The sequence below is a fragment of the Opisthocomus hoazin genome, chromosome 7 (genome assembly GCF_030867145.1).
Source record: "Opisthocomus hoazin isolate bOpiHoa1 chromosome 7, bOpiHoa1.hap1, whole genome shotgun sequence".
In the NCBI taxonomy this organism is placed as follows: Eukaryota; Metazoa; Chordata; class Aves; order Opisthocomiformes; family Opisthocomidae; genus Opisthocomus; species Opisthocomus hoazin.
In genome coordinates this window covers 43,598,040-43,625,268 of record NC_134420.1, presented here as the reverse complement: position 1 = coordinate 43,625,268, position 27,229 = coordinate 43,598,040, and the positions used below count along the sequence as shown (strand labels likewise).

At 41.3% G+C, this 27,229-nt stretch overlaps 1 protein-coding gene across 11 annotated transcripts in view; it reads left to right on the top strand.

Annotated features, from left to right (window-relative positions):
* The first annotated feature begins 5,791 nt into the window (after window positions 1-5,791).
* Window positions 5,792-27,229, top strand: part of HECTD1 (HECT domain E3 ubiquitin protein ligase 1) — a 65,848-nt gene continuing 44,410 nt past the window's right edge. For all 11 annotated transcript variants that reach the window (XM_075425142.1, XM_075425139.1, XM_075425141.1 and 8 more), the window contains exons 1-3: window positions 5,792-5,950; window positions 8,091-8,368; window positions 26,587-26,821. In XM_075425142.1, the coding sequence (XP_075281257.1) occupies window positions 8,229-8,368; window positions 26,587-26,821 (375 nt within the window). In that variant the 5' untranslated portion in view covers window positions 5,792-5,950; window positions 8,091-8,228. The remainder of the gene's footprint in view (window positions 5,951-8,090; window positions 8,369-26,586; window positions 26,822-27,229) is intronic.

The following is a 27,229-nucleotide window of genomic DNA, read 5'->3' as shown; positions in this document are numbered from 1 at the left end:
CAAGTGATACAGCTGAAGGTAAACTGAGGTTAAAGGAGTTACGTGACAAAGTTTACCCACTTCTCAGTCCTCAGCCTGGAACACCAAAACAGTAGCCTTATACTTCAAAAAAACCCAAAAACGAAACCAAAAACAAATCCCCCAAAAAACATATAGGTGAGTTTACCTAGGAAAAATCACTATAATGTAGAAGATTTTGAACAGTAATTTCAGAAAGAAGAAAAGGTAGTTTTGAAGTATTTGCAGTTTTCTGAAAACTATGCTCTTCTATTGTATTTTGTTTGCATGGCAAGGTTTTGGTAGCGGGGGCGGGCTACAGGCGCGGCTTCTGTGAGAAGCTGCCAGAAGCTTCCACCATGTCTGACAGAGCCAGTGCCAGCCGGCTCCAAGACAGACCTGCTGCTGGCCAAGGCCGAGCCCAGCAGCGGTGGTAGAACCTCTGGGATAACACATTTAAGAAAGAAAAAAACCTGCGTAATTTTGCAGCCGGAGCAGGGTGTGCGAACTCTGCAGACACCACGGTTAGGCAAGAAGGAGGGTGAGGAGGTGCTCCAGGTGCCAGAGCAGAGGTTCCCCTGCAGCCTGTGGAGAAGACCATGGTGAGGCAGGCTGTGCCCCTAAGGTCCATGGAAGTCCCTGGTGGAGCAGATATCCACCTGCAGCCCCGTGGAAGGGACCCCACACCAGAGCAGGTGGATGCCCAAAAGAGGCTGTGAACCCATGGAGAGCCCGCGCTGGAGCAGGATCCTTCCAGGACCTGTGGCCCCGTGGAGAGAGAAGCCCACGCCAGAGCAGGTTTGCTGGCAGAACTTGTGACCCCATGGAGCAGCCTGTTCCTGAAGGACGGCACCCCGTGGGAAGGACCCACGCTGGGGCAGTTTGTGGAGAACTGGAGTCTGTGGGAAGGACTCATGTTGAAGAAGTTTGTGGAGAACCATCTCCCGTGAAAGGGCCCTTCACACTGGAGCAGGGGAAGAGTGCGAGGAGTCCTACCCCTGGGGAGGAAGGAGCAGCAGAGATAACCTGTGATGAACTGACTGTAACCCCCATTCCCCGCCCCCCTGCGCCACTCAGGGGGAGGAGGCAGACAATTCAGGAGTGAAGTTGAGCCCGGGAAGAAGGGAAGGGTGGGTATAAAGTGTTTTAAGATCTGGTTTTATTTCTCACTATCCTACTCTGATTTGGTTGGCAATAAATTAAACTAATTTCCCCGAGTCGAGTCTGTTTTGGCTGTGACGATAACTGGTGAGTGATCTCTCCCTGTCCTTATCACGACCCATGAGCCTTTCTCTCCCCTGTCCAGTTGAGGAGCGGCTTTGGTGGGCACCTGGGGTCCAGCCAGGGCCAACCCACCACATCGGTACATTTTCATGTTCATCCACCCAGCTCTAGGGATAAGAACCTTCCAGGAAGCTGACACTCTGCTGAGGAGGAGTCTAACAAGCAGGGTAATGACTCAGCCCCGCACCTCCATAAACACCAGCCACCAGCATGTCACTCACCCATTTATCACGTCAACGTCAGCCATGCGCTCACCACACCGGCATGTGTAATTGCCACGCTGGGACTCCCAGGCAGGCAGCCTCTTGCACAGCGCTGGCTGCAGCAGCCGGCGTGAGGCCGCATGCCACACACACGCCGCGCCGCTGAACTGTTCGGTCAGTGCCGGGGCTGCAAAGACTGGCACATACTTTTGGCAAGTCAAGACGATAACATCATGCTTCTGCTCCCCAGGCTCGTGCAACAGTAAAGTGGCTATGAAGAGACCATGATAACATAAGAGGATTCAAATAAAACAGCTTCTACCAACTGCATTTAATTTATGAAAAATAAAGTTTTCTGGAAGAAAATGTGTTTAACAATATGCTTAAGAAGAAAATAGGTTTAAATAGCCAAATTCTGTAAAACTCAACCTTGCCTGACGCAGCAAGGACGTTTCTGTAATATCTGACCTCCCTGCTTTGAAATGTGTAGTCAACATTCATTAACTTTTTCTTCAAAAGTATAATATTCATTAAGAAGATGAAACATGTACAGAATTACCCGTATTTTGTTTCTAGAGGAGCAGGAACTTTCAGTGTTTTGTACTACATTATTGTGTGGGTGGCAGAGAAAAAAGTGTCAAAGCGAAAGGATAAATAATCCCTAAAAATTCTAACTGTTTTATTTGGCTGGGCACGGCACTGGCCTTCAGCATAAACCACTCAATCAAATTTGTGGAGGTGTTCAGGGTCTGTTTATGTCACCCTCTGATCTATTTACTCTAGAGGAGTGATATTTCTGGAAACACCAGCTTGGCATGTGCACAGGGGCGGGCAGTACAGCTAACAAAAACATCAGTTACACTGGGTTCTAGCTTCCGTATAAATTAAAAATATACAGAGGAACCTGAGACTTTGTATTTTGTTTGAATTGTAGGTGTATTACAGTCTGATTTTTGGCCAGAGTTTTGTATTTTCTGTAACAAAAGCCCGATCATTCCCAGCTGAAGCTTACAATCCTTACTACCGTGCTGTGACATCAACAGTACCCACAACAGATTTTTCCTTCTGCTGTCAGCTAAAACCACATAGAAAACACCAGCCTGAATAAAATATAAAAGCAGTAATAAATGTTATTTTTCTTTGAGCTGCAAGTGAAAAAACATTTGGGGTTTTTTTTCCGTCCCGAGAAGATTTTGCAAAACCCCAGCCAAACGTGACTTCTTTTCAAACAGAATCAAATCCTTCTGAGGACACCTGCAATGTCTTCTTACAGAGTAGCTGTCTCGCGCATCCCTTTACAACATGTCTCAGAAGCTCTTTGCACCCGAGGCCCTTCAACCCCTGACCCTTGCTACCCTCCATGGCACATTTCTCTGCGGTGCATGTGTCCCACACATAATACTATGCCAGTAATTGTACTGATGTTTTATTTTTTAAAGCCAAGTTTAAATTTTCAGGTAAATACACACAAAAAAATGCTAGTCATTGGTAAATATCATGCTCTATGAAGGCCAATCTATGTTGACCCTATGTGACCTAATTTCCAAAAGCATCATCAGTCACTTACACGTGTGGTGTGCTCAAGTGTAGTCATAAAGAGGAATTCTGTTTTATAGTATTATTAAAGACTTAATATAGTAACATGCCTCAACAACTCACAGTTCCATAAATGCCAAGACATTCCTGACTCCAGCATTACTATCTTGTTTTCTTATAAAGGAGGAAACAGACACATGCAGTGATTAAGGGATTAGGCCAAGGTCATACATGAAGCACGTGTCAGCTGCTGTTAGAAGTTAGGTCATTTTCTAGCTGGATGAATAATATGTACATTGTATGAGTACGGGGAAGTGTAGGTGGTTTTGTCAGTCTCACACAATGCTCAGTGTGATTTTCTTCAGAGCAACTATGACAGTCAAGAGCCATCACTTGTCACCTCAGCAGAGGGCATGACTTGCCTTCCCCGTCTGGCTGCGCTAATCCACATTAAGTCCTTGCTCCTCAACACGCTTAGGCCTAGCACAAAGCGAACGACAGCCACCGGCTGGAAGTTTGGGCTGTGAACAAAACTTTGCTGATACGACAATTCAAATGAAGGCAAATAATTCCTTAAAACCGACTGAAGCAATTCTTACGTCTTTCCTATCCGCTAACTGCGCTCTTAGTTGCTAGTGATTTCCTTCTTAGCAGCCAGCCGTCACTTCTGAAGAGGCAGTCCCAGTCTGTACCAGTGCTGCACACAGCGGGAGCCCGAAACAGCATCTTCAGGGGTATCACCTGCTGTGATATAGCTCAGTGGAGGAGTCTCTGACAACTGCTGAAAATAATGTGAATGCCCATTCAGCACACGAAGCAGAGAAAGTATTAATCACGTCAGCAACACACATACTGTAAGGAGCATATAATCAACAAGGCAGAGATTATCTAGTCAGCAGATCATTTCTTCTTTTTCAGATTCATTCTGGGGAGAAGAAATCTTGTAACGAGGAACAAAAATCACTAGCAAACTCTTCAATATTACACATGTATCACAATGAAAAAAAATCCCGGTTCATGACTAAAGCTGCAATACGTTACTTGATACACTTCCTTTGATATAAAAAAAATAATTATAGGATATATCAAATTGGGCAACTAGTGCAACAGGACATGGAAGTATTTATGTTTATCCATTCAGAAATAAATAGGTACAGTACTGAAAGCTATTTCCAGTATTTTTAAGTGTTGCACTCTGAATTCATAGCATTTAAAATCCACCATTTGTATTGTCTGCATGTACAATATCTAAATTTTTATTTTGTTCCTAAATTGATCTATATTTTGATAACCTCATCTTCTCCATGGATAAGCATGTATCTGTCCAAAGATACCTGAACCAGAAACTGCAGCCTATGTGAGAAGAGTGAAACATCTGTTTGATTTCAAAGTTTTCGGTCTTTGCAAACAAAAATTTTTTTGATCTGCAGAAGAAATTCATAATGTTGCTTTAGGTGAAGCCTCTCTTCGCAATGAAAAGCAAGGGAAACTGTTCTAGAACCACGCACCAGGAGCGAGGTCACTCAGCAGACGCGGCTCTCGTAAGTTTGGCCTAATTCTGCTGCTGCTTCTGTGCCAGCGACAGTGAAAGAAGATCCAGCTCCTAAACGTGAAGACTGCAGACTCAGTCTTCCTATTGCCTCACGTCCTTATCTTTAAGCACGTAAGCAGTCTTGCTGACCTCTGAAGGACGAGCATGGCCAAAGAATACCCACGTAAATCTAGGTAGGGCTGGAACAAGCGGCAGTGAAGGGAAACAGTACGGTAAGGCAGAAAGGCTGCGCTGCCTTGGAAATCAGAGACAAAGGAACCGCTGTGCGTGTGATCTCAGCAGCAAGGCTAACGCTTTCTAGAGGTGTTATCACAACACCAAGCAATAAAAATTTCTGCGTTCAGCAAGTTTTAACCAAGCGTGAGTGTTATTGCCTGTTTGTTCGGTGCCTACTTTTAGCCTCCTAATTGCAGGAAGTGTCTCTGAGGTAGGCAGGAGTGACATTCAGGTGTACAATAACCTTATTTACTGTACTTATATTAATAGGCTTAAATTCCTTAGGAAAACGCGTGTCATCCTACAGAGAAGGGAATTATTTTGAAGATCCTTCACTTTTAGTCCTTCATTTTAAATTTGCAGTAGTTCGCTGCGAAGCCCCTTGGTACGGCCAAGGTGATGCCTCTGCTCCAGAGGATGTCACAGCCCGCTCACCACCGTCGCCCCTTTCATGGAGGTGCATTGAAGCGTTCTCAAGAGCAGGGCCGGCGAAGTAGAAGTCCCCCCCCCGCCTTAAAGACTGAAGTAAAGGACCAGAATAGGGCTCGGAATAAAATGACCTGGAACCATAAACGAAACAACATCCCCCCGCAGCCGGGGAGAGCCCACCCGAGCCCTGGAGGGGAGGCGGCCCGGAGTCCCGCTCCTCTCCGTGGAGGGCGGCTGGGTGGGCCGGGGACCCGGGACCCCGCTCCCAAGCCCGGCGCCCGGCCGAGCAGGCCCCCGCGGGGCCGGGGCGGGGGCGCCGGGGCCGAGCCTCCCCTCAGGCCGGGGAGCGGAGCTGAGGAAAAGAAGCCGCCGGCCCGGGGAGCGGGGCGAGGGGTGGGGGCGCCGCCAGCGCAGGGCGGGGCGCGCGGCGCGCCAGCGGCGGAGGCGCGGGGCGGGCCCTCGCGGTGGGGGCGGGCGGCGGGAGCGAGGCGGGCCGCCCCGCAGCGCCCCCAGCGGCCGCTCGGCCGGCGCCGGCTCCTCCCCCCGCGGCGGCGGCGCGGCGCCCTTCCCCCTCCTCCCGCCCAGTCCCGTGGCGGGCGGAGCGCCATGGATGCCGCTGGCCGCCGCCTGCTGCGGGGCTCGGGCCGCCGCCGCCTGCTCCTCGCCTCTTCCCGTGTCTCCCCGCGGCGCTGAGGAGGGGTCGGCGCCAGGGAAGAGGCTCCGGGAGGCCGAGGTGAGCGGCGGGGGGCCGCGTCTGGTAGCGCTGGGGAGACGGCGCCTTTCCTGAGCCGCCAGGCCGGGTCACCCTGCGAGGCCTGCGGCTCGCCGGGAACTCGAGCGTCGCTGCCCGGGCCTGGCGGGTCGGCGTCGGCAGGCCCGGGGGGAGCGGGCCGGGGCCCTGGACGGGGTGGGCGGGCGATGTGTGTGCGGGAGCTGAGGGGCAGAGCGGGGCGGCGGGGAGGGGGCTCGGCTTCCCCGGGAGGCCGGGTGCGGAGAGGGGGCCCCGAGTCCCCGCGCCTGGCCCGGGCCCGGCCGCCGGCCCCGCCGGGTGTGTGTCCGTCCGTCTGGCTGCGTGTCGGCGCGTAGGCCCGGGCGGCGGGGGAGGAAATTCAGCTGCGGCCTGGCCCCTGTTCTGGTGGGGCTCTCCCGGCAGCCCCGGCCTCTCGCCCTGCTCTGTTCGCTGCTCGGTGGTTCGCTTCCGTCTGGTTGGGGCCCGCCGCGGGTGGAAGCACAGCAGGTGCCTGCGCTGAACTCACTCCGCTTTCCCTTCTCAGTTTTCTCGGTTTTGTTGCCTTCACCCTTTCTCCCCCCCAAAATGAAGTTAATCATTTAGTCCCGTTAAGGAGAAGTACTGTGCTTACGGTACGATCCCAGTTGCACCTGGTGGAGAGTAGTTTTATTTAGTCTCGGAACAGGAGATACAGTCTGTAAACAGCTCGGAGGATCATAAGCATTGTTTAAAGCACAGAACATGATTTTAGTGACATTTAAATTACTTTTTACAGCGAGACTGCAGCGACAACAAAAATATCTAAATGGCAAGCAGTAGTTGAGTCATCTGTATTGTCGTTATGGTCCTAAATTATAAAAAAAATCATACCTGTTGTGCTTTTGTTTTGTCGTATTTTTGAGTTCAAAGGTGTTGTGAAACAGCACTGCTGATTCAGTGTATGTTTCTCCATATAATACCAATTTCTGATTCCCTTTTGTAGATGGGCCCTTGATGGAGTTATTTTTTAAATATTAACTCACAGCAGCAAGTAAACAAGTAGGCAGACTTTGTCCAGATCGAGCTTCTCTCCCCCTCCCCCCTTAATTTTTGGGGACACTGTCCAGCATTTCATATTTACCTGTCAGTTTGGTAAACTAATTCTTTTTTTATAAGCTATATTTAAAGAAACAGTTGGTTTTCTTCTTGTGTGTTTAACTTGGAGAGATTGGTTTGTAACCCATGTTTTAGTTTTTACATGAAAATAGGCATGTTCGCTGTGTTCTTAGGCATGGGAGGTGAATTTGACTGTTAGTAAAACACCAAGTAAAAAACAAGCACATAGGTCAAAAATATCTCTTAACATTCTAAAGGGACTTTTTTGGTCTTCAGCTTGCATGTACAACTGTGGCATTGGGCCAACAAATAATGTTGTCTTCCTTATATGTACATGAATTATTTGAATTATTCACTGCATTTTTTGAAAAGCTGTGAATTGGATACATTCTTTTTTCTAGAATAACCCAACAAACCCCTAACTCTTGAAAAGGGAAGTGATATTTAAGTTGTCTTTTTTATCCTTTGGCTTAAAAACTTATTTTCCTTATGTTTGAATGCTAATTTTAGAGATGAAGGATTAATGAAACTTTTGCAAAGATTTGCGAAGTCTTTAGTTGTACTTTTTTTTTTTTGTGAATTTGTATTTAAACTGTGACGTTTGATGTCTCTCTATATTTGAATACTTCAGTGAGTAGGTAATTCATCTTTCAGAAAGTTGGACATTTTATTATAAAGCAATATTAAAGGAGAGGGGATAGGCAAGACAGCATTATGTGTCTTAATGTTAGCTTTCAGAATTTACAAAAGTGTAAAGCACGGTTTTTCTACTTTTAATTTTGAGTTATCCTATAAATAAGAGCAGGCTCTAAGTCTTGCTTGGTTGTCAGCTGGAACTTGAGATTTATTTCCCGTGAAACAGAATGAACTTATTACTGTTTACTCATGTATGAAGCTTGAAAAAAAAAAAATAATTGCTGGTCAAATATGTGCAAGTTTTCTTAAAGTCAGCCCAAAAATATGCTATATGTTTTAGAGAGGAGCAAATCCAAGAAGTTTAAAGACAAGATTTTGATGATAGTTACTGTTTTTTACTTTTTCTTTCCAGGTGAAAACTGCAAAAGCCTGGGACTGGCTGAAGAGAGAGATTGATTGTGCTCAAGTTCGTCTGACTTGAACAATTAAAGGATATTTTTGATACTTTTTAATTTAAGTGGAGGCGGCTTTTTTTTTTTTTTTTTAAACTATGGCAGATGTGGACCCAGACACGTTGCTGGAATGGCTGCAGATGGGGCAGGGCGATGAAAGAGATATGCAGCTCATAGCACTGGAACAGCTATGCATGCTACTTCTGATGTCAGACAACGTGGATCGCTGTTTTGAAACGTAAGTAGTTTTGGCTTTCGTGTATAGGGTGTTATTTTTCTGTCTCAGTAGTTGTATGTAGCATTGAACATTCCTAGAAATGTTTTTACAAACGGAACTTGAGTCTAGGTCACTGAAATGAAGAGTTTCTGTTAATGTTGTGTGAAGTGCTGTTGTCTGATTAAAAATGTGGTGTCCTGTGACTGATCTGCAGTGCCTGTTCTGATTGTTTAATTTGAAGAAGTGTATTGAGGGTTGCAATGTGGAAGTGTTGGTCGTTTTTTTGTTTTGGTTCGGTTATTTTTACTGGTAGAGGAAAACTTTTTTTATGTGAAAAGTATAATGATCACCTAGAAATACTGAAGCATCCATACTATTGCAACACTTAAGAGATACAGTTGCATTTTGTGAGCTCTGTAAATCCAAACAAAAATACTAACCACTATGCACACAAATATTGTGCCCCTGGTTTGAAGAATGTTGCTGTTCATGCCACCCTCCTTCTCAGCGGTGTTTGTACACTTCCATGTGGCACAGTCCCTGCTCTAGCTCCCTTTTGTATTTCTCACAGCAGAAAATGCTGATGTAACCATTTCTGTTACTTAATGGCTGCTGTGCATGTGTTACACTCCTTCCTGTGAGGGCCCATCAGTAGTGTGGAAAGAAGGTAACAAAAGTGTAGTCACAACTTTAAAATCTGACATGCTTACTTTTGTGATTTTTTTTTTTTTTTATTTGTTTGTTTCCCTAGTTCTTATGTTTATGCTCTTGCATCTTTCTTCTTTTCCGTCTTTTTTTCATTACTCTCACTTTCATTTCTTTTGCATTTCAGAGTATGGCCAGTGTCTTTCTGATACATCCTGCTTCTTAGGAGTGTGTGTTTAGAAGCATTTAAAAAGATAGCTGTTACAGTGTTTATAGTTTTGTAGCCCTGCAGAAAAGAACAGTTTTCAGGCTTATCTTTTAGAAGCTGTTCATCTTTCACAACTGCTTTTATTCAAGTGTAAAACTCATACATCTCTAAAATTTGGTTTTAGTTACATAACAGTGAGCAGAGTTTTGTGCACTGCTTCAGAATTTGAAATTGGCTGATGTTGGCTTTGATGAGCTTACGGGTAGAATTTTGGCTTGAAAGAGACTTACTGTAGGGAGACGCATTCGGCTTCCCTATCTGTCCCATGAAGTACTCATACTGGTGGAGCACTGTTTTCAGCCTCAGAAAAGCGGATTTACTGACTTCTTAATTTGCTGCTGTAGAAAATAATTTTGATCGTTAAGAATGAATTTTTCTGACAAATCTAGGTGAAATTCCTGCTTCAGTATATTCAGTATAGAACAGAAGTAGAAATTTGGGTGTAAGCATTTGTAAGGATGTCTTCTGGCTATTTGAGAATCAGGAATGAAATGTCAACTTTTAAAATATAAACCAGTTGTGGGTTTTGTGCATTTTATTTAGAACAGACTTTCATCTCAATATAAATGAATTGAATAGTCCAAGTGCTTTTTTTCTTAGTGTAGATAATGGATGCCCCATTATTGCAGCGTTGTGGTTTTAAAATTAGTTTTTGTGTCTGAAAGAAGAAGCATTTAAAATACCATTCGGCTTTTTTTTTCTGAGCCTTGGTATAATTTAATTTAACTGGTCTTCTGTGTTGTTGATGTATTTTGCTGTTGTAAGCTTCCCTCAAAGACAAACAGAAGAGAGTAAATTATAAATTGGGAATAAGTTATCAAGGTTACATGGTTGTTGACGTGATTTGACAGTAAAGTTAAAACTGCTACTTTTAATTGGCACTGTGAGTTCACTGAAGATATGGTTCAATGGTATTTGGTGAGCTGACATAGTAGCTCATTACCTTCAAAAGGGAGAGCTACTTCTTCCCATTTAACATTCACCATTTTTATTACCCCCAACTATATGCTTGGTTCATGCCAGTGTCAGGGCTTACTGGACTCCTCTAACTCACTAAAACAGCAAGCTGCTCGTTACGCTCACTGAAGAAGCTGGCTAGTTTTCTGCTGTTACAGCGAATTACAGCAGATTATAAAGGTGTCTGATGAGCACGGGAGGTGGAACTATGTAAGTGAAAATATGGGAGAAGCAGAGAAAGGTATACACTCTTCAGTGGAAAACTTCTCAGTGTATTGTCGTGCATGCCTGTGGTATCACAGCCTGCGTTTCAAGGTGACTTTATTTTGAAACTCTCTGTAATAAACAGATGATGTCTTGAAAAGTGTTTTAAAAACCTTTCAGGAAGACAGTTCAAGTAGTCAAAAATGTCATGTGCTGAGAGAGTGTAAATAAAATAATCCTCGATAATATTTTAAAGATGCTTTTCAGAGGTTTTTAAAGGAATTATTACTTGTCTAAATAGGAGATTTACTATGTGACAGAGTGCTGCCAAACACAACTTTTCAGGAACTAGTTTTGAAAATGGTTTCGGTGTATTCCTGATTTATAATGTGGACATATTTTTCTGTTGGTAGGAAACCTAACTTGTAGACTTCACAACAGTTGTTCTTCTGTTAATCAAGAAGAGCAGTCCCAAATACTTGTATGTTGTGCAGGTGTTATTTCTAGACCTTTGAATTGTTTATTTGTGTTACTTATGTTGACTAAGAAAAATTTAAGAAAACTTTTCATCTGTGGAATTCAACAACTGGAAGATGGAAGGTGGAACCTTAAAACAGTCAGTTTCTTAGAGAATGAAATGTGATGTTTTTCAGGGATCAGTGTGACTTTTAATTATTAAGTATTAGTCCCCTTTTACATAATAAATGATTTGCACTCATGATGTAAGCTAAGAAAAAGCTCATCGTTTTAGTAGAGTACATCTGGTGATTAAAAGCTGCATGTGCTGAGGACTGGCAAGGCTAAGAGACAAAGACATGTGAAAAATATTGACGTGAATGTTGTGTGTTGTCCCTAACATCCTAACACTGTTTCCAGACTGATGTTTTAAGGAGTTAAGGGCAATACAGTGTCTCATTTAGCAAAGAAAGATCACAAACTTGGAGGGGAAAAAAAAGGAAAAAAATATTTAAAAAGTGTTGAAATGATGGATTCAGAATCTTGTACTTCGTTATAGCAGTAAAGTAATAGGGTTACTTTGCAAACATATTCTCAAGGAAATGGTGAATTTTAAGGCTAATAAATTATTTCTGTACAAGAGTAACGGATACTGAAACTAGTGTTTCATATCAAATCAGAAAACCGGAAGCAGGCACGAATGTATGGTGGTGTTTTCTGTGGACTTCTGGCAAAGTTCTAGCAGCATCACAGCAGATTGCGGGGTGTGCAGCCAATAACAGGTAGTGGTGCCAAATAATTGATGTTTCTTTACTTCTCCCCAGATTTACATATTACATCTGATTAAATTATTTTTAGAGTTACTCATATGTTAACATTACAAAAATCAGCGGCCTATTCACCTTCCTGGTGATAATGAGTCACAGACATTGTTAGTCACTTAGCACAAAGGATGGCTACCATTGTACCAGCAACTTGAACTGTGGAAACTTAATGAGTGAATAGAAAGAATTCTGTTAAATAGTTGAATTGGAGGAAAACGGCTAAACTCATAGTGATTATAAGTGTTAGTCCCAAATTGTAGTTAAACTGTGTGCAGTTAAGTCAGCTTTAGTAGGAGGGTTAAATACGCATTTTGTATAAACATAATTGAAATGGTATTTTTAGTGTTTGAATTGTTACAGGTAATTTCAAAGACGTATAGACATTGTTAGTTACAATCTCACATTATTAATATAACCTTTTTCCACATATGTGTTTCAGTTTATCTTTTTTGTCCTGTCTGATTGTTTCACTTTATTTTCTGTGAAACAAAATGAGAACTCGTCAGATCTGGACTTTGTGTTGCTTATTTGCTTTCCCTATCTGCCAGAGTAAAAGTATTAAGATGTTATTTAATTACCTTCCTTAATTTTGAAGGAAACAAGGCTGTCGTATAACAAAGTAAAATTTGAGTAAGCTCTTCCTCCACTGAACAGATGAAATAGGCCTTATTAGTGTTCATAAAGAGAAAGCTTGTGTTCCCCTTTGGCTGTGCTCTAAGTCACTTCTGTATGTTTAGCGTTAACAGATTTGGTCAGCAAAGAATTATCAAAAGTTACTAGCTTATTTGACAAATAAAACCAGAAATTATGCAAAGGATCAGAATTTACAGTTCTAATGTGTAAAATAGAAATCCTTTCAGTTTATTTTTTAGATTAAATATGTTTATTTTAATTTACTTTAAACCTTGTTCTTTCCTAAGTATGTATTCACTAGAGAAAAGGTGTATTTCTGCCTTGAATTTGCTAACATGTAATAACAAGTGTAAGAAGAGGTTCTAGTGAACCGAAGACTGTGTTGGCGTGAGCTACTGAGACTGCAGTAGAATAATGTGGAACAGTTTAGCTTTACCTCCACCTGATTGCTTAGAACTACAGGGTCCTGCGTTTATCAAGATTGTATAACTCCAGTAAATAAAAAATAGATATATAGAGAAAACCAATTTTTCTGTAGAGATAGGGATAGGAATCCAAAGTGGTGGTTTTCAGGCCTATTTTTAAGGTTTGGGCTGTCTTTAAAAGCATCTTTGTTATTCAGACAGTGGTAAAGTGCCCTTTAACAGAGCTAACAATCGTGATAAAACTAACAGGCTGAGAGGGGAGCTCTATCCATATCAAGGTGGTTTCATGTTGTGTGTCCTACAGATTTGCTCATTTTGTTATTTCATTGGGGGGAGGGGGTGGAGTCAGGCCATACTACAGTTTTGTGCTGGAGAGCAGCTGTGAGTAAATTAGGATAAGTATTGCTGTCAATGATAGACTACAGTTTTCATTATTTTAAACGATGCCAGGCATATGTTCTTGGTGAATTATTGGTTTGGACTAATGCAGCCATCTCTCTCTGAATAAATGAAATTTTGTAAGCTTTACAATGGCAAGGCTCATGTGATTCCTACTAACTTTTTTTGCCCTTCAGTGAAGGCGGAGGGTGTGGCAGCAGTGGCAATGCTAGCACAGGAGTTTTTCCCTCTGTGGACTCCAATATAGTGGGATCTTCAGCATCCTATAGAGTGCTTTTCCAAGAGGGACGTAGGGGTGTGTGCTGTAGTTTTCAGGAAGCTGTCTTGTTACAGCGTAATGTTTAGAACTATTTCTGATTTTTAAGACATTTGTTGCTGCTGTTGTTGGGTAGTTGGTTTTTTTTGCAATGGTAAGTGTTTTAACACACATCTTTCTGGTTGCTCATTGTAAAATAGGAATTACAACCTCATTGTCGTGGGTATTATGAACATTAATTAGCCTTGTCTAGTCATTTTGAGAATCTTAATGGTTGCAGAGGCTGGAAGGGAAGATTAGGTCATCTAAATTGACATCCTCTCTTCTGTCACACGCCCCTGTATTTTACCTGGTTATTACACGTACCTAGTGCTTTCAGTAGGGCATCGTACCTAATTTTACCTCCGTTTTGCGATTTAGGCTGCTGCTTACTTTTTTTTTTGTTGAAATTTGCTTGTCCTTTTCCATATGAATTGGCCAGACTTCTGCATTCTGTGGTGGGCAGTCCGTCCACCTTTTCCCAGTGGATTAAAAGCCAGTATCATTCTTACTGTGAATGTACTTGCACACAAGGATCTCGTCAGCTCTTGATCTTCCTCCCTCTCTCATTCTTCAGTTTCCAAGTTTTTCAGAAATATTTTCAAGTGTTCCTTTCATCCATGCTGTTTATGGCAGTACATTTAACTTAATGTTACCAGTTATACATCCCAAATTTAGTTAAGTGTTTCCAAAATATTGTACAGGAAGTGTGGTTTTAATTGTTTGTGGTCAAAGTTGCTTTCCAGGGTATGATTGCTCATTTCTTAGGTGTTGCTTGATGTATTACCTAGACTAAGATCTGTAATTTGGCCTTTGTGTGTGTTAAAACACATTTTGTTTAAATAAGCCCGTGCCTCTGAGTAGTCCAGACAATTCTGTGTAACTCATCACACTGTCTTGGCCAGTATTTACTAGCCTGCCTTCTTTTTCATTTTTTTTTTCCAGTAGTATCATCAAGCACCCTTTGTTTTGTTCAGGGCTTTGTGTGCGAGATAAAATTGGTGATTCTTGCAAGTACCACACAAAAGATGGGCGCAGAATTTTAAGATGGCGAGTTAATGACATTTCAAAAGGTTCCATCTCCTAATACATTGGAGGAGACCAATAAAATGGGTGTTAACAGGGTTTTCAAATAGTGGGCTTCCTTTCTTGAATGACTGTACTAGTCAAATTACTTAAAATATCAGCCTCTTACGAAGGGGCTGTGTACAAGGCATAGATGTTCAGTAGATTGGTAATGGAGAAATGGAATTTTTCTTGTTTAAGTTGGTTCTGTTTTTTGAGCACCTGGAAATCCAGCAGAAGCCAGTGGGGAGACCACAGAATCACAGAATGGTGGGGGTTGGAAGGGACCTCTGTGGATCATCTAGTCCAACCCCCCTGTCGAAGCAGGGTCACCTACAGCAGGCTGCACAGGACCTTGTCCAGGCGGGTCTTGAATATCTCCAGAGAAGGAAACTCCACAACCTCCCTGGGCAGCCTGTTCCAGTGCTCCGTCACCCTCAGAGGGAAGAAGTTCTTCCTCATGTTCAGCTGCAACTTCCTGTGCTTCAGCTTGTGCCGGGTGCCCCTTGTCCTGTGCATATTTAGGCATGCTTACAAAATCATACCCTTTGTTTTAATTGCTTATTTAATTTTGAAATGCTAGCAAATGTAATGTGTACTTGAATCATTATCTGTTTGCCCAATGGAGGTTGCTGCTACTGGAAATCAGAGGCAGAAATATCTGTAGTTTCAAGTTCTTTAATTTGTTCAGCTATTGTGGAGCAAGTTTCTGCCAAATATTTACAAAATGCTGTAGACAGGAGAACAAAGGGGTGGAATTACTACCCTGAGGCATGTCTTCCATAAGATACTGAAAAATGCAAAAGGCAGCCCAACACATCCTTTGTAAATTCAAGAGCAAAGCTAATGATAATTTATTTAGAAATTACCTATCCTGCAGAAACTGTTTCTTCTTGTGCATTTTTTATTTTGTTTCATTTTACACAACTGGTGTTTACTGAATGTGTAGCTGAATACTTAGATGATATGTTCCCTCCTAATAGTGAACTCTCAGAAGAGGATTCAGCTGTCTGTCCTTTATTTAGCTAAAAGGAAGTGAATTTTAAATCAAGTTCTTTTAATTTCTAATAATGCAGAGTTTCTGCTGGAATAGATACAGGATGGAGTTGATAATCCTCTAGCTTTGTTTTGTTGGCCTGAGCTGTGATTGCAGTTAAGAGTAGAGATTCAGAGTTGTAAAAGTTTAATATTTTATAATTGTGCTAGAAGTTCCTAAATTAGCAGTTAATTTTTAATTGCTGCTTCTTTGTGCCTTTAAAACATAGCATGGCATCTCTAAAGTCTTATTCATCAGTGGCTGTTTTCTGGCTTTGATTTGTTCTGTAACAGCACTGTAAGGAAACAGTGTGCAATATGTTTTGGAAATGGGTCAAGAAAGATACACATAAGCAACAGGTGTGTGGGCAGTTCTCTTGTGGATGGTCTTGACTACTCTGCTGATGATTTTGGTTCATATGTGGAAACAAAATTGTATTTCAGCAAAAGAAATAATAAAAGAAAGTCTGAGATTTGAGATCGCCTTCCATAGAAAGCACTACAGAAAGGAAAAACAATCGTTAATGAAAAATAAGATGGAATTACTATTGCTTTAGGAACAAATCAGTTGTGCAGGATGTATGTTCGTTGAAACTCTAAAGTTGTGTGACACGTTGTAAATATTAAACTGGTATATTTTCCCCAAAAATAATTACTACTGAAGTTTAAATTTGGCATTTTAGTTTTTAGTTATTTAAAATTACTGTGTATTAGTAGTTACTGAATAGTGCAGGCACACATAACTCCTGCTTGGTTTCTCGCTGGTCCCAGCAGATGGTGCGTGTCCCAGCTCCAGCCCGGGTGCCGGCCGGCGGCTGGGCCGGGGTTTCTGCCACCAGGCAGACGGGGTCGCAGGCCCAGTGCTGCAGACAGGGCCCTGTTGCACGGCGGGCACGGGCTCTCCGACGGTTGCTCTGGAGCGGGGCGACACCCTCACGCTAGCAGTGGGTGCCTGGCTGTCCTGGGGCTGAAGTGGGGCTGTATTTTTTTCCTCCACTTGGATTTTATTTAAACACAACAGCAGTCTTTAAAGTACCGTTATTGTTGCTGTTTTAGCGAAGGTTTTTAAGTGTATTTAAAATACAAAATGTCATTACAGAAATTAGTTTACAGTGCCTATTTTTACTTCCTTGGTATCTTTCTACGCTGGCCAGCTGTAAAATCAGCTGAGTCACTCTATTAGAGTTTAAGGGCTTAGCACTGGCGGGAGCTTACTGCTGTAGCTATTGAAGAATTTTGCATCCCTAAGGATAGTCCTGTTTCTGAAGAGAGGATGGGAAGAGGGGAAGGAAGGATTTAGAAGTGTGTCGGTATGTGGAGTTATGCTGGTTATAATGTTATAAATGCTGTAGTAGTAGAAATGTATTGATGCAACTCCCTAGCCTTTCTTGACATCTTAACAATATGATTGTGATGTTTAGAAAATGTTTTTAGATTAATTAAATTTTCTGCAGAGGAAGAATGTATATTAAAGAATATGTGCTGTGGTCTTCACAATCTAATAAACTCATTTTAATGCTGAAAGCATGATTTTTTTAATAGAAATTGTACAGAATCGGCACTTTTTTATCACGGTTTAGTTCTTTTCCATGTACTGCCATCAAGAAGAGAAAGTTTTGCTACCCTAATCTTAGTGGATTAGAATATAAAGGGTAGATATTGATACTGCATGGTACTTATTTCAGACCTTTTAAAAACTGTTATTTACAAACCTGCCTTCCAGTAAGAGCTCTGAAACGCGGTGGGTGGTAGACTTGCAAGATAATAAGTAGCAGGAGCTGTTATCCTGGGAGTACAATGAAGTTGGGTGGACATCCAGAACTGAGAGACTTTAATTAGCAAGAGCTGTAGCATTGGTCACAGAGTAACCTCATTAACTCACTGAAGTTGGTGTTTCACTAAGGAGTAACACAGAGTAACCTGATTAATTCACTAAAATACCTAATCACTCTTCTTGAGAGGACTCTCTTAAAGTACTTTAGGAAGTACCCAATGTGATGTTAATATAGCTTCTTAGAAATTAAAATATAAAAATATTTTCCTTTAATTTTCATAGTCATTAGGAGAAGTGCCTAAATAGAAATCTGAACTTTGGAGCTAAACATTAGACATTCTTTTCTAATTTGAAAGGAAAAAACCCTGTTAAAAATAGATACTTTCTTCTGTGTTAAAACAAGCTCACTACTATGTTTTTGTTTGTTCTACTGCAAATAGATCATTGGGAACAGAATGATTCTTTCCCCCCCCCCCCCCAACTTTGAGGGTATAGCAATAATTTTTTTTTTCTTTTTGCTGTCATACTTTCTTTTTTTGAGATATATTAATTCGTCTGGTTATTATATGGTCTAGGTAAAGCAGCATGATTAAACTGTTTTTGATATTGGGATGTTTTAAGTTTAGAAATTACGCGTTGTGGTTTATTTTCCTCAGTGGGAGTTGAGGCCTGAAGTGATGAAAGGTTTTGTTCTCTTGGAAATCAAAAGTGTCGTCTGTCAGTAGATGGAAGTGTACTAAAAGCTGAGCATCAGTTGCTGTCCTGTCGTGTTAGTTCATTCAGTGCCGTAGTTCTGCCCCAGCCTCCCTGCTGTCCTGAAAGTTGTGGCAGCCTTGTGTCTCCCATGTAGACGGTTTTCTAAAGGTGAGTCCAACGTGGAGCCACTGTGGTACAGACACTCCTGAAATGCTTTGCTTCACTACTTGTCAAAGTACATTTTAGTTCTGAACATAACCTTATTTGCAACAGCATTAGGTTCTATATTACTGATGGAACCTAATCTTCTACAGCAAATATTTGAGACAGTTTTAGGTCCCTTCGGCCTACTTTGGCCTGCCTAAGGAAGCCAGTAGAGGTTTACCTTGGACTTAAAGCATAACAGTAACACATACATAACATGGCTTGTCTGACTTGCTCCTTGGTTCATACTGGTGTTGATTGTATCTGCTTACCTGGTGCTTCATTAAAAAGAGAGGCTCGTCCTCGGAAAGTGCTCTTCTCGGGATGTGATTGCTAGAAATGCTTCCAGGTGAGAAGTGGACTTGTCTTCCCTGTGCTGCCTTTGCTCACACTTCAGTAACAAGGTGCCATTACTCAGATTGGATCAAGTGAAAACTGTTAGAGATTGATTATAAAGAAGATTGATTATAGAATAGAATAAAATGATAGAACTAGAGTATAGATTCAATTGTGTAAACACAGCTGTGTTAAGAAACCATACAATTGGTATGTTACAATTGGGATAGAAACCAATTGTATGGATTGTATCAAACAGAATTCACAAAAGAAGATGAAGGACAGACAACGACTCCTAGATGACCCTGAAACCAAGCAAGGCCTGAAACCAGCGAGGGAGAAGTCTACGAAGACAGAAGAATAGAAAGAACTCAATAAATGATGTACTTAAAGAAAAGGAACGTAAACTTGATGTAATTGGTTTAATAAATGTATATAAACTGGTCTAGCGAGTTAAGCTTTGCCACTCACTGGCAAAGGTGATGAGGTGATGGCCCAACTCTGAGTTGTGAATAAAGCAATACCTAGTGTAACCCACTCGTGTGAGAATAAAATCTTTAACAAAAACTCAAGGACTACTTTGAAAGCCCATTTGCACAATTTTGCGACTTAGAGACCATTCACTGAGCAAGGGCAAGACTTTCCCTTTTCTTAGGGGTCAAGTGCCAGCACACAGAAATCCCCAGTGTGGCGGTGCGGCAGAAGGGAGGAGCATACTTTGGACACCTGCAATACAGCTGGTACAGTGTTGCATCCCATCTCCCGTCGTGTGCTGGTGTTCCCATCTACCCCTTCCAGTCCTTTCTCTGGCACTACTCACACATGTGTGTCTTGTCCCCGAGACATGTGGAACAGATGCTAATAGTTTCAACCATGGGAGACCCATGTAATAGCTTAGTGCAGATTTTGGGATTAAAGGGTGAACTCTATGAAGCTGACCTGTGTACTTCTGTTTGTAATGGTTATGCATAGAAAAGTTACCTACAGCATAATGACTGAAGATTTTCAAAATGACGGCTGTCCGATTTTATGCTATAATTATTCTAGCCACCTGTTTGAGAAGACGGTGGCTGGAGCACTGGGAATGTGTTGGTACACCCTGCTTCTCTGCTATTACAGGCCCAGTCATTGGTCTGGACTGTGTGTGAATGACAGAACTGGTACTTTCCATTCCCTCCCTAGCAGAACTTCAGGGACTGTTCAAGTGGGACTTCAGCAGGCGAAAAGAATCTGACTTTATCTGTATGACGTTTGTGTGCATCTTTTAAGAGTTCCTGTGTGACTAACCATTCTCTGTCTACTGGAGTGCTAGTTTGTGGTTTTCACCATGAAATAAATACAGTGATGTTTTGCTATAGAATATTGAAGTTTGGTTTTTTTGCTTTCTATTGAGGATGTTTCATGTGTTAATCCCTCTGTTTAAAACTCCATCAGTCCATGTGGTTTATCTAGTTGTGTAGTAAATTTTCTCTCCCTTTATTCAGCTGCTGTTCTTGATTCTACCAAGTCTTCCAATGCCTGGACCAAATATTTTCGCAAAGGATGTAGCTCTAATTATTACGTGACCAAGGTCAAAGTTTTTTTGTGACCTTCAGTAAGAGTAGCACTTTGCTTGCAGGTTGTACATGTTTCTCTTGTTCTGCATATTATTGCGCAGAGTAAAGCAAAGTAAAGCATCACTCTTATGCAGTCATTTTGCACGCACAGTCAGAGCAGCAATTTAAGTAGCAATTGTGGGCATAACAACAGCAGGGCAATTCGTTCCTTTGATATCTTTTGGAGAAGCCAGAATAAAAAAATTATCTTCCCTAGAACCTCTCTATTAAAATAGCAGAAAATACTGATGGTGGGTTAACTGACAGTAAACTGGTAGTAACATGCTTTAAAAAGCTGTGAGGAAGTGGAAGAAGGAAACCCAATGTAATGATGCAATATGCAGAACAGTAAATAGCAGTTGTCAAAACTGCTGAGAAATCAAGATAAGATGTAATAATGTGGGATGATTAGTTTGCATTCTCTTGTCTGTATCTGTTGTATTGTACAATTATACTTCAGGTTTTCTAGGATGGAATCTGTTGTTTTGCTCTGGTAGTGCAGGGAGATCCTTATCTTGACAAGAAGCCTCAGATGCTACAGTGTGACAAATAGTATGACTTGTGTGTCACAGGCAGTGGGTAGGGGAAGGAGGTGCTAAACATTATTAGGAACTTTTCTGGATAGGAGAAGACAATGCAGTGAAAAGTTCAGAGCTGGTCGTGGATGAGCCTCAGTCTTGATCTACTGCGTCCAGTGAGCACAAGATTGCAAGAAGTTAAGGTGGGAAGAAGACAGTGTTTTAAACTTGCGGGGTATGCATGTGTGCGTGTCTGCCTGCCTGCCTGCTTAAGTATGTGGTATTAATGAAGGCCAGTCAATTAGTTTGTCCACAAGAAGCTCCTGCTACTGGATAGTTTTGCTTAGTTCAGCACAGAGATTTACCGTCTTATTCATCACATTCTGCACAATTGGAATACTGCTTAAATTAAATAATTTACAGATACTACTATGTCTTTTGTCTTGTCTCAAACTCTTAACACCCATTGGGTGAAACACTATCTGAAGAGGCTTGGGCATGGCTTCTTGAAGAGGTGTTTCAGAAATGCATACAAATATAACTTGGTAATTATATTTTCATAAAATTATAAAAAGTCTATAGCTGACCAGAAAAGCTGTTATATATGAGTAGTGATGAACCTTGTATGCTTGGCTGGCATAGTGAACATGTTTTTTTCTGCTGGTATAATTACAAATTCAAAATAGTAAAGAACTGTGATGCTTAGAACAAAGTACAGCAATGTGTTGGCTTGAAATAATATTGCAGAGCAGTGGACAAGAAAGTGTAGAGGTCCTGTCTAGGCAAATGGGTAGATTGTGGACTGCATTGGCCAAATGTGTCTTTTGAATCTGAGAACATAAGTGATGACTTGACTTTGAAAACAAAGTCAATGTCAGTGTTGTTATCATATTTTGGGGCTTGAAAAAACAAGCTGGATCTCTTGCCAGCTGTGACCTCTTTGAAAAAGTAGTAGCCATATATAATAGATTGTTAAGGCAGTGTTCATAAAACAATAATAAAAATACTTTTTGAAAGTCTCGCTGGCAGAGACTCAGGGCTGATAGAATCCAGGTCTGTCTGTTTTGCTTTCCTCAGAAATACTTCAGACTTCTGAACACATTTTATTGTCTAGTATGACTTCCAGGATAATAACTTGATTTATATTACTGCACTATGTAGAACTTGAACCACATTGTTTGAGTTGAGACGTGAGGGGAAGATGATGACACAACTGTACATATTGTCTGCTAAAATAATAAAGAGCAGTTCTCATTTGCTGTTTTGGAGACTAATGCAAAAATTTGGTTTAATTTTTTGCCTTGTTCCTGATAACAATGTCTGAGAAAAATGAGGTTTACGCTTCTGTTACTTCTGAACTCGATGAATGGCCGGGCCCAGAGAGTTGTGGTGAATGGAGTTAAATCCAGTTGGTTGCGAGTCATCAGTGGTGTTCCCCAGGGCTGAGTTTTGGGGCCAGTCTTGTTTAACATCTTTATCAATGATCTGGATGAGGGGATTAAGTGCTCCCTCAGTAAGTTTGCAGATGACACCAAGCTGGGCAGGAGTGTCCATCTGCTTGAGAGTAGGAAGGCTCTGCAGAGCAATCTGGACAAACTGGATCGATGGGCTGAGGCCAACTGTATGAGGTTCAACAAGGCCAAGTGCTGGGTCCTGCACTTGGGTCACAACAACCCCATGCAACGCTACAGGCTTGGGGAAGAGTGGCTGGAAAGCTGCATGGAGGAAGAGGACCTGGGAGTGGTGGCTGACAGCCAGCTGAACATGAGCCAGCAGTGTGCCCAGGTGGCCAAGAAGGCCAATGGCATCCTGGTTTGGATCAGGAATAGTGTGGCCAGCAGGAGCAGGGAGGTGATTGTGCTCCTGTTTTTGGCACTGGTGAGGCTGCACCTTGAGTACTGTGTTCAGTTTTGGGCCCCTCACTACAAGACAGACATTGAGTTGCTGGAGTGTGTCCAGAGAAGGGCAGCGAGGCTGGTGGAGGGTCTAGAGAGTAAGTCTTACGAGGAGCGGCTGAAGGAACAGGGGCTGTTTAGTCTGGAGAAGAGGAGGCTGAGGGGAGACCTTCTTGCTCTCTACAACTACCTGCAAGGAGGTTGTAGTGAGGCAGGTGTCGGTCTCTTCTCCCAGGTAACTAGCGATAGGACGAGAGGCAATGGCCTCAAGTTGCACCAGGGGAGGTTTAGATTGGATGTTAGGAACAATTTCTTTACTGAAAGAGTGGTCAGACATTGGCACAGGCTGCCCAGGGAAGTGGAGTCCCCGTCCCTGGAGGTGTTCAAAAAACGAGTAGATGTGGCACTTCAGGATATGGTTTAACAGGTATGGTGGTGATGGGTTGATGGTTGGACTTGATGATCTTAGAGGTCTTTTCCAACGTTCAAGATTCTATGATTCTATTCTATGATTAAATGTGTATCAAGCTTTATATTGTCTTTATATGCATCGTGATATGACTGATGCTTCTTCATAAGCCATCCTCATTTTCACCTTTTTTACTATGTGTTTTTCTGTTACATATTGATTATAGAATTTGTTAGATTAGTTTATAGTTGGTCCAGACCATTCAGTGAGAAGGCTAGACTTTTTTCATTGTTCAGTAACAGGCAACTGTTTAAAATTATTTAATGACGTCTGCTTTAAAATACAATGAACTTTTAAAAAGAAAAAAATATTAAAGGTAATATGCATCACAAATGTTTAGTCTGCAGTAAATTAGCGTGTGCTGGACTGGATGGTGCGTAAAACTTCATGCCACAAAGCCAGTGTGTTTTGTTCTGTTTTGTTTTCAAGCCTATGATTTCGTGTGTCTTGCTTCTTCATTTTCTGCAGGAAAAAGGAGGGGGAAAGAACACTTAAATTAAAGCTTCAGTGTTGCTTTTTTCCCCTCCTTTTTTCTCTTCAGTCTTCATTATTGCCCTTAATAAATCTTTATAAAATATTTCTGGTGCCTCTTCTACATGGTGTAGTCTAGCTCTCAACTTCCTCGTTACTAACAATATCAACAAAACAAACAAACAAACAAAAAAATCACCAAACCCAAAACAAAACGAAAACCCTAAAACAGAATCATAGAATCATAGAATACTTTGGGTTGGAAGGGACCTTCAGAGGTCGTCTAGCCCAGCCCCCGTGCAGTGAGCAGGGATATCTTCAACTAGACCAGGTTGCTCAGAGCCCCGTCCAACCTGGCCTTGGATGTTTGTAGGGATGGGGCCTCCACTACCTCTCTGGGCAACCTGTGCCAGTGTTTCACCAGCCTAACCAAACTGTAAAGAGAAACAAACATCAAGTACATAGAGCTCAGAGATTGAAGTAGCTTGAAAGAATTTTCTGTGAAAGCTCTTGTTAAAATTAGATCAGTAGCTATTTTCAGAAAGGATAAATAATTTATTTTTTCAGAACAAGTGAAGTACTTACTATTGGTGCTTTTATACAAATTCAGCATGCAGTACCAGTAGTCTACAAAATTAATTGAAGTCTGTTTAGCTTTTTATTTTGAGAATGAAGTAATTCCCACAGGTTAAGTGTATGACAAGTCTACGGTTTCTTCCTGAAACCTTACAATACAATTTGGCTTCCTTATCGGAGGACTGGAAATCATTCCTCTAAGTCAGAAAACACATGTCCTGACAGCAAGTGGAGGTAGTTATTTGCCTCCTAATTGAACAAGTGTGGTTTCTGACTAATATAGCTAGAGGTTCTGACAAAAAGTCAATTTGAAAAAACTCAAACCCTGAAGTTTTTTCCAGTGAGCTGTGCATTTATACGAAGAGTGTTGCTGATACAGTGCACTGGCATTTGTGTGCTGGCAAAGAATTCAATGTAAATAATAGGCTCTTAGTAACTTTGTATTTTTGTTGTATCTGCTGGGTAATTGGCTCTCATAGGCAGGTGTTTTAAGGACATGAAAGGATTTCTTCCAAATTTTTAAATTTCTGTTTTTAAAAAATACAGCCAAGTTCCATTTGTGTTTTGTCTTTTTATAAAATGTTAAAATGTTAAATCAGAAAAAATGTAAATGTCATATTTGCTAAGTATTGCTTTTAACTCCCTGCAAAAATCTAGAGGGTTTTTTTCTGCTGCTGTCTTTGGAACTCTAAGAAAAATGGTTTATTACTACTTGCTAGTATTAAAATGGAGACAGTGGAGCTGCTTACCTTCCACTTGGTTAAACGTATGGTTTTGGTTTAGGTTGGTTCTTTTAGGATTCGTGTTTATTAGTATTTTTTTTCCTGGCAATATAATGTTTGAAGAATACCGTTCATAGCAATAGTTTAGTGGTCTGTCTAGTGTTGCACAAAATGCAGTGTAAAAGATCCAGCACCAAAACACTGGAACAGGTAGCACTGTCTGCTTTAAGTTTTATGTACTGAAATGCTTCTTATGTCGTTGTATGGTGGTCATCTAATAATGAGTACAAATTTCAGACTTTTTTTTTCTAGTGGATAATGTCTTTCAAATGCTAAGTTACCGTGTAAACTCTTCTTCAGGAAGATGTGGAGTTAAGTAGCAGATTTCTGAAGAACAGCAAACGGTATAGGTTGAATAGGTTAAGAAAAGTATTAAATATATGATTTAGCTTTATCGAAGCTTCAGTTATTAATTTGTGTCATTAAGGATCATTGGATAATATATTTGTTTGTCAGACATTATTATTTAATTACTTCATAAAGCATGACCAGATCTTCAAGGAAACTATTAGGATTTTGCTGTCCTAGGATTTGGTGCCTTTGTATGAGTCACTGTGTGTACCAGACGGGGTACCGAATGACATCTGGGTCAATCATTCTTCAGAGTGTACTTCAATGAGTACTTCACTTGTCTTCCAGACCAAAAAGCATGCAGCTGTTTTTGGTTTTTATCTTTGGATTTAGAAAAGTTTTAGGCCTTCTTTTGCAGACCAAAACTGTAGCTTAATTAAAAATTGCAGTATTTATCTCCTGTAGACTTAGTTCTGATCTCCTGCATCTAGAGGTGAGGCCACCACCACTTTGGAAGTCTACTACCACTGCAGTGAACAATCATTATATTAAGTTATTTATTGCTAAGTAAGTGTGCTATTGGAAGATGAATTATCTTAAAGTATAGCTCCATGTCTTAGAACTTTTGATCCAAATCAGTCTTAACCACAACTGCCATAATAGTGAAAAGCATTATTATGACCATCCATTTTGGTTTGTATCCTATTATGTCAGAGGGATAGAATAAGAACTGTAGCAGCTTGCTTATTTTGCTATGAAGTTACGGGGATGTTCTGGACTGTCCTTGCATATAGAAATGAGGCTAACAATAAAAAGAAGAGCCAAAGGCTACTGAGGCATGGATATGAAGAGAAAATACAATAGAAGCAAGCTAAATGAATTAAATATGTTCTCAGTGTGGTTAGGGAAGAAGAACAGGGGGGACAGGAGGAAACTGAAGTAAGATAGAAAGACAAGTGAGAATGTTTATAACATGGGGAAGAAGGACTACTCAGAGAGTTATGTTGCGTAGCAAAACCGCAATCTTTACTCTTTGTATCAAATATAGTATTTCAAGGTTAAGTGGCTATTTATCCTCATGAACCCTGAAGCGCTGTTAAGAAAAAATGCATTCTGTTTGGTGATGTGAGGTTAGTTCCTAAAATGATTTCCCAAGAGGATAAATTTTTCTTTGTATGATTTTAAAATTTCAAGAATATTTTTCTCTGCTGGGTTCCTCCCCTAGTACATCTTTTCGGATTACTGATTGGAATTTTAGGGGGTGTGTGAGATGCCTGTATCCTAGCATTCTAAATGAACGCTAAATGAGCAAATCATGTCAGCATGAAAAGCATGAATCTGTTGATGTGAAAGTGTATGAAATTACTTAATGAAGAGAAACTTGCACAACTTAGTAATGTTTTGTTGTGGTTTTTTTTCCCTGCAGATGCCCTCCTCGAACTTTTTTACCAGCACTGTGCAAAATTTTCCTTGATGAAAGTGCTCCAGACAATGTGTTAGAAGTAACAGCTCGTGCCATAACATATTATCTGGATGTATCAGCCGAATGCACCCGTAGGATTGTGGGCGTGGATGGAGCTATCAAGGCGCTTTGTAATCGTCTAGTAGTTGTTGAACTTAACAACAGAACCAGCAGAGATTTGGCTGAGCAGTGTGTGAAGGTATGTATTCTGAAGAACCTTCTGGTTTTAAGAAGGAGCTGGAAAATTTGCTGTTTCTGAAGAGCTTTCTCATATTGTAATCCTGTTTATTTTATTAAAATATGAAGCAAAAATGTAGAGCATGATAAAAGTGTACACGCCAACGATGCTGCTTATCTTTATTGTCAGTCTGGTGCTCTTCAAAGCTGAGATTCCTTTAAAAACAGTATAGAAAGAAACAAAAAATATTAGAGTAAGGTTTTACTTTTTACCTTGCATGACTAGAATGCTAAGGGCTAATTTTATGCTAAAAAGGGAATGAGGAATTGCTCCAGATATAGATAAATTAGCTGCTGTAAAGAAATCATCTGCTGTCTCTTCAGTAGCACTAGACGCAGCTCCTCTTCACCCTTGTGAAGTTTTCAGAAA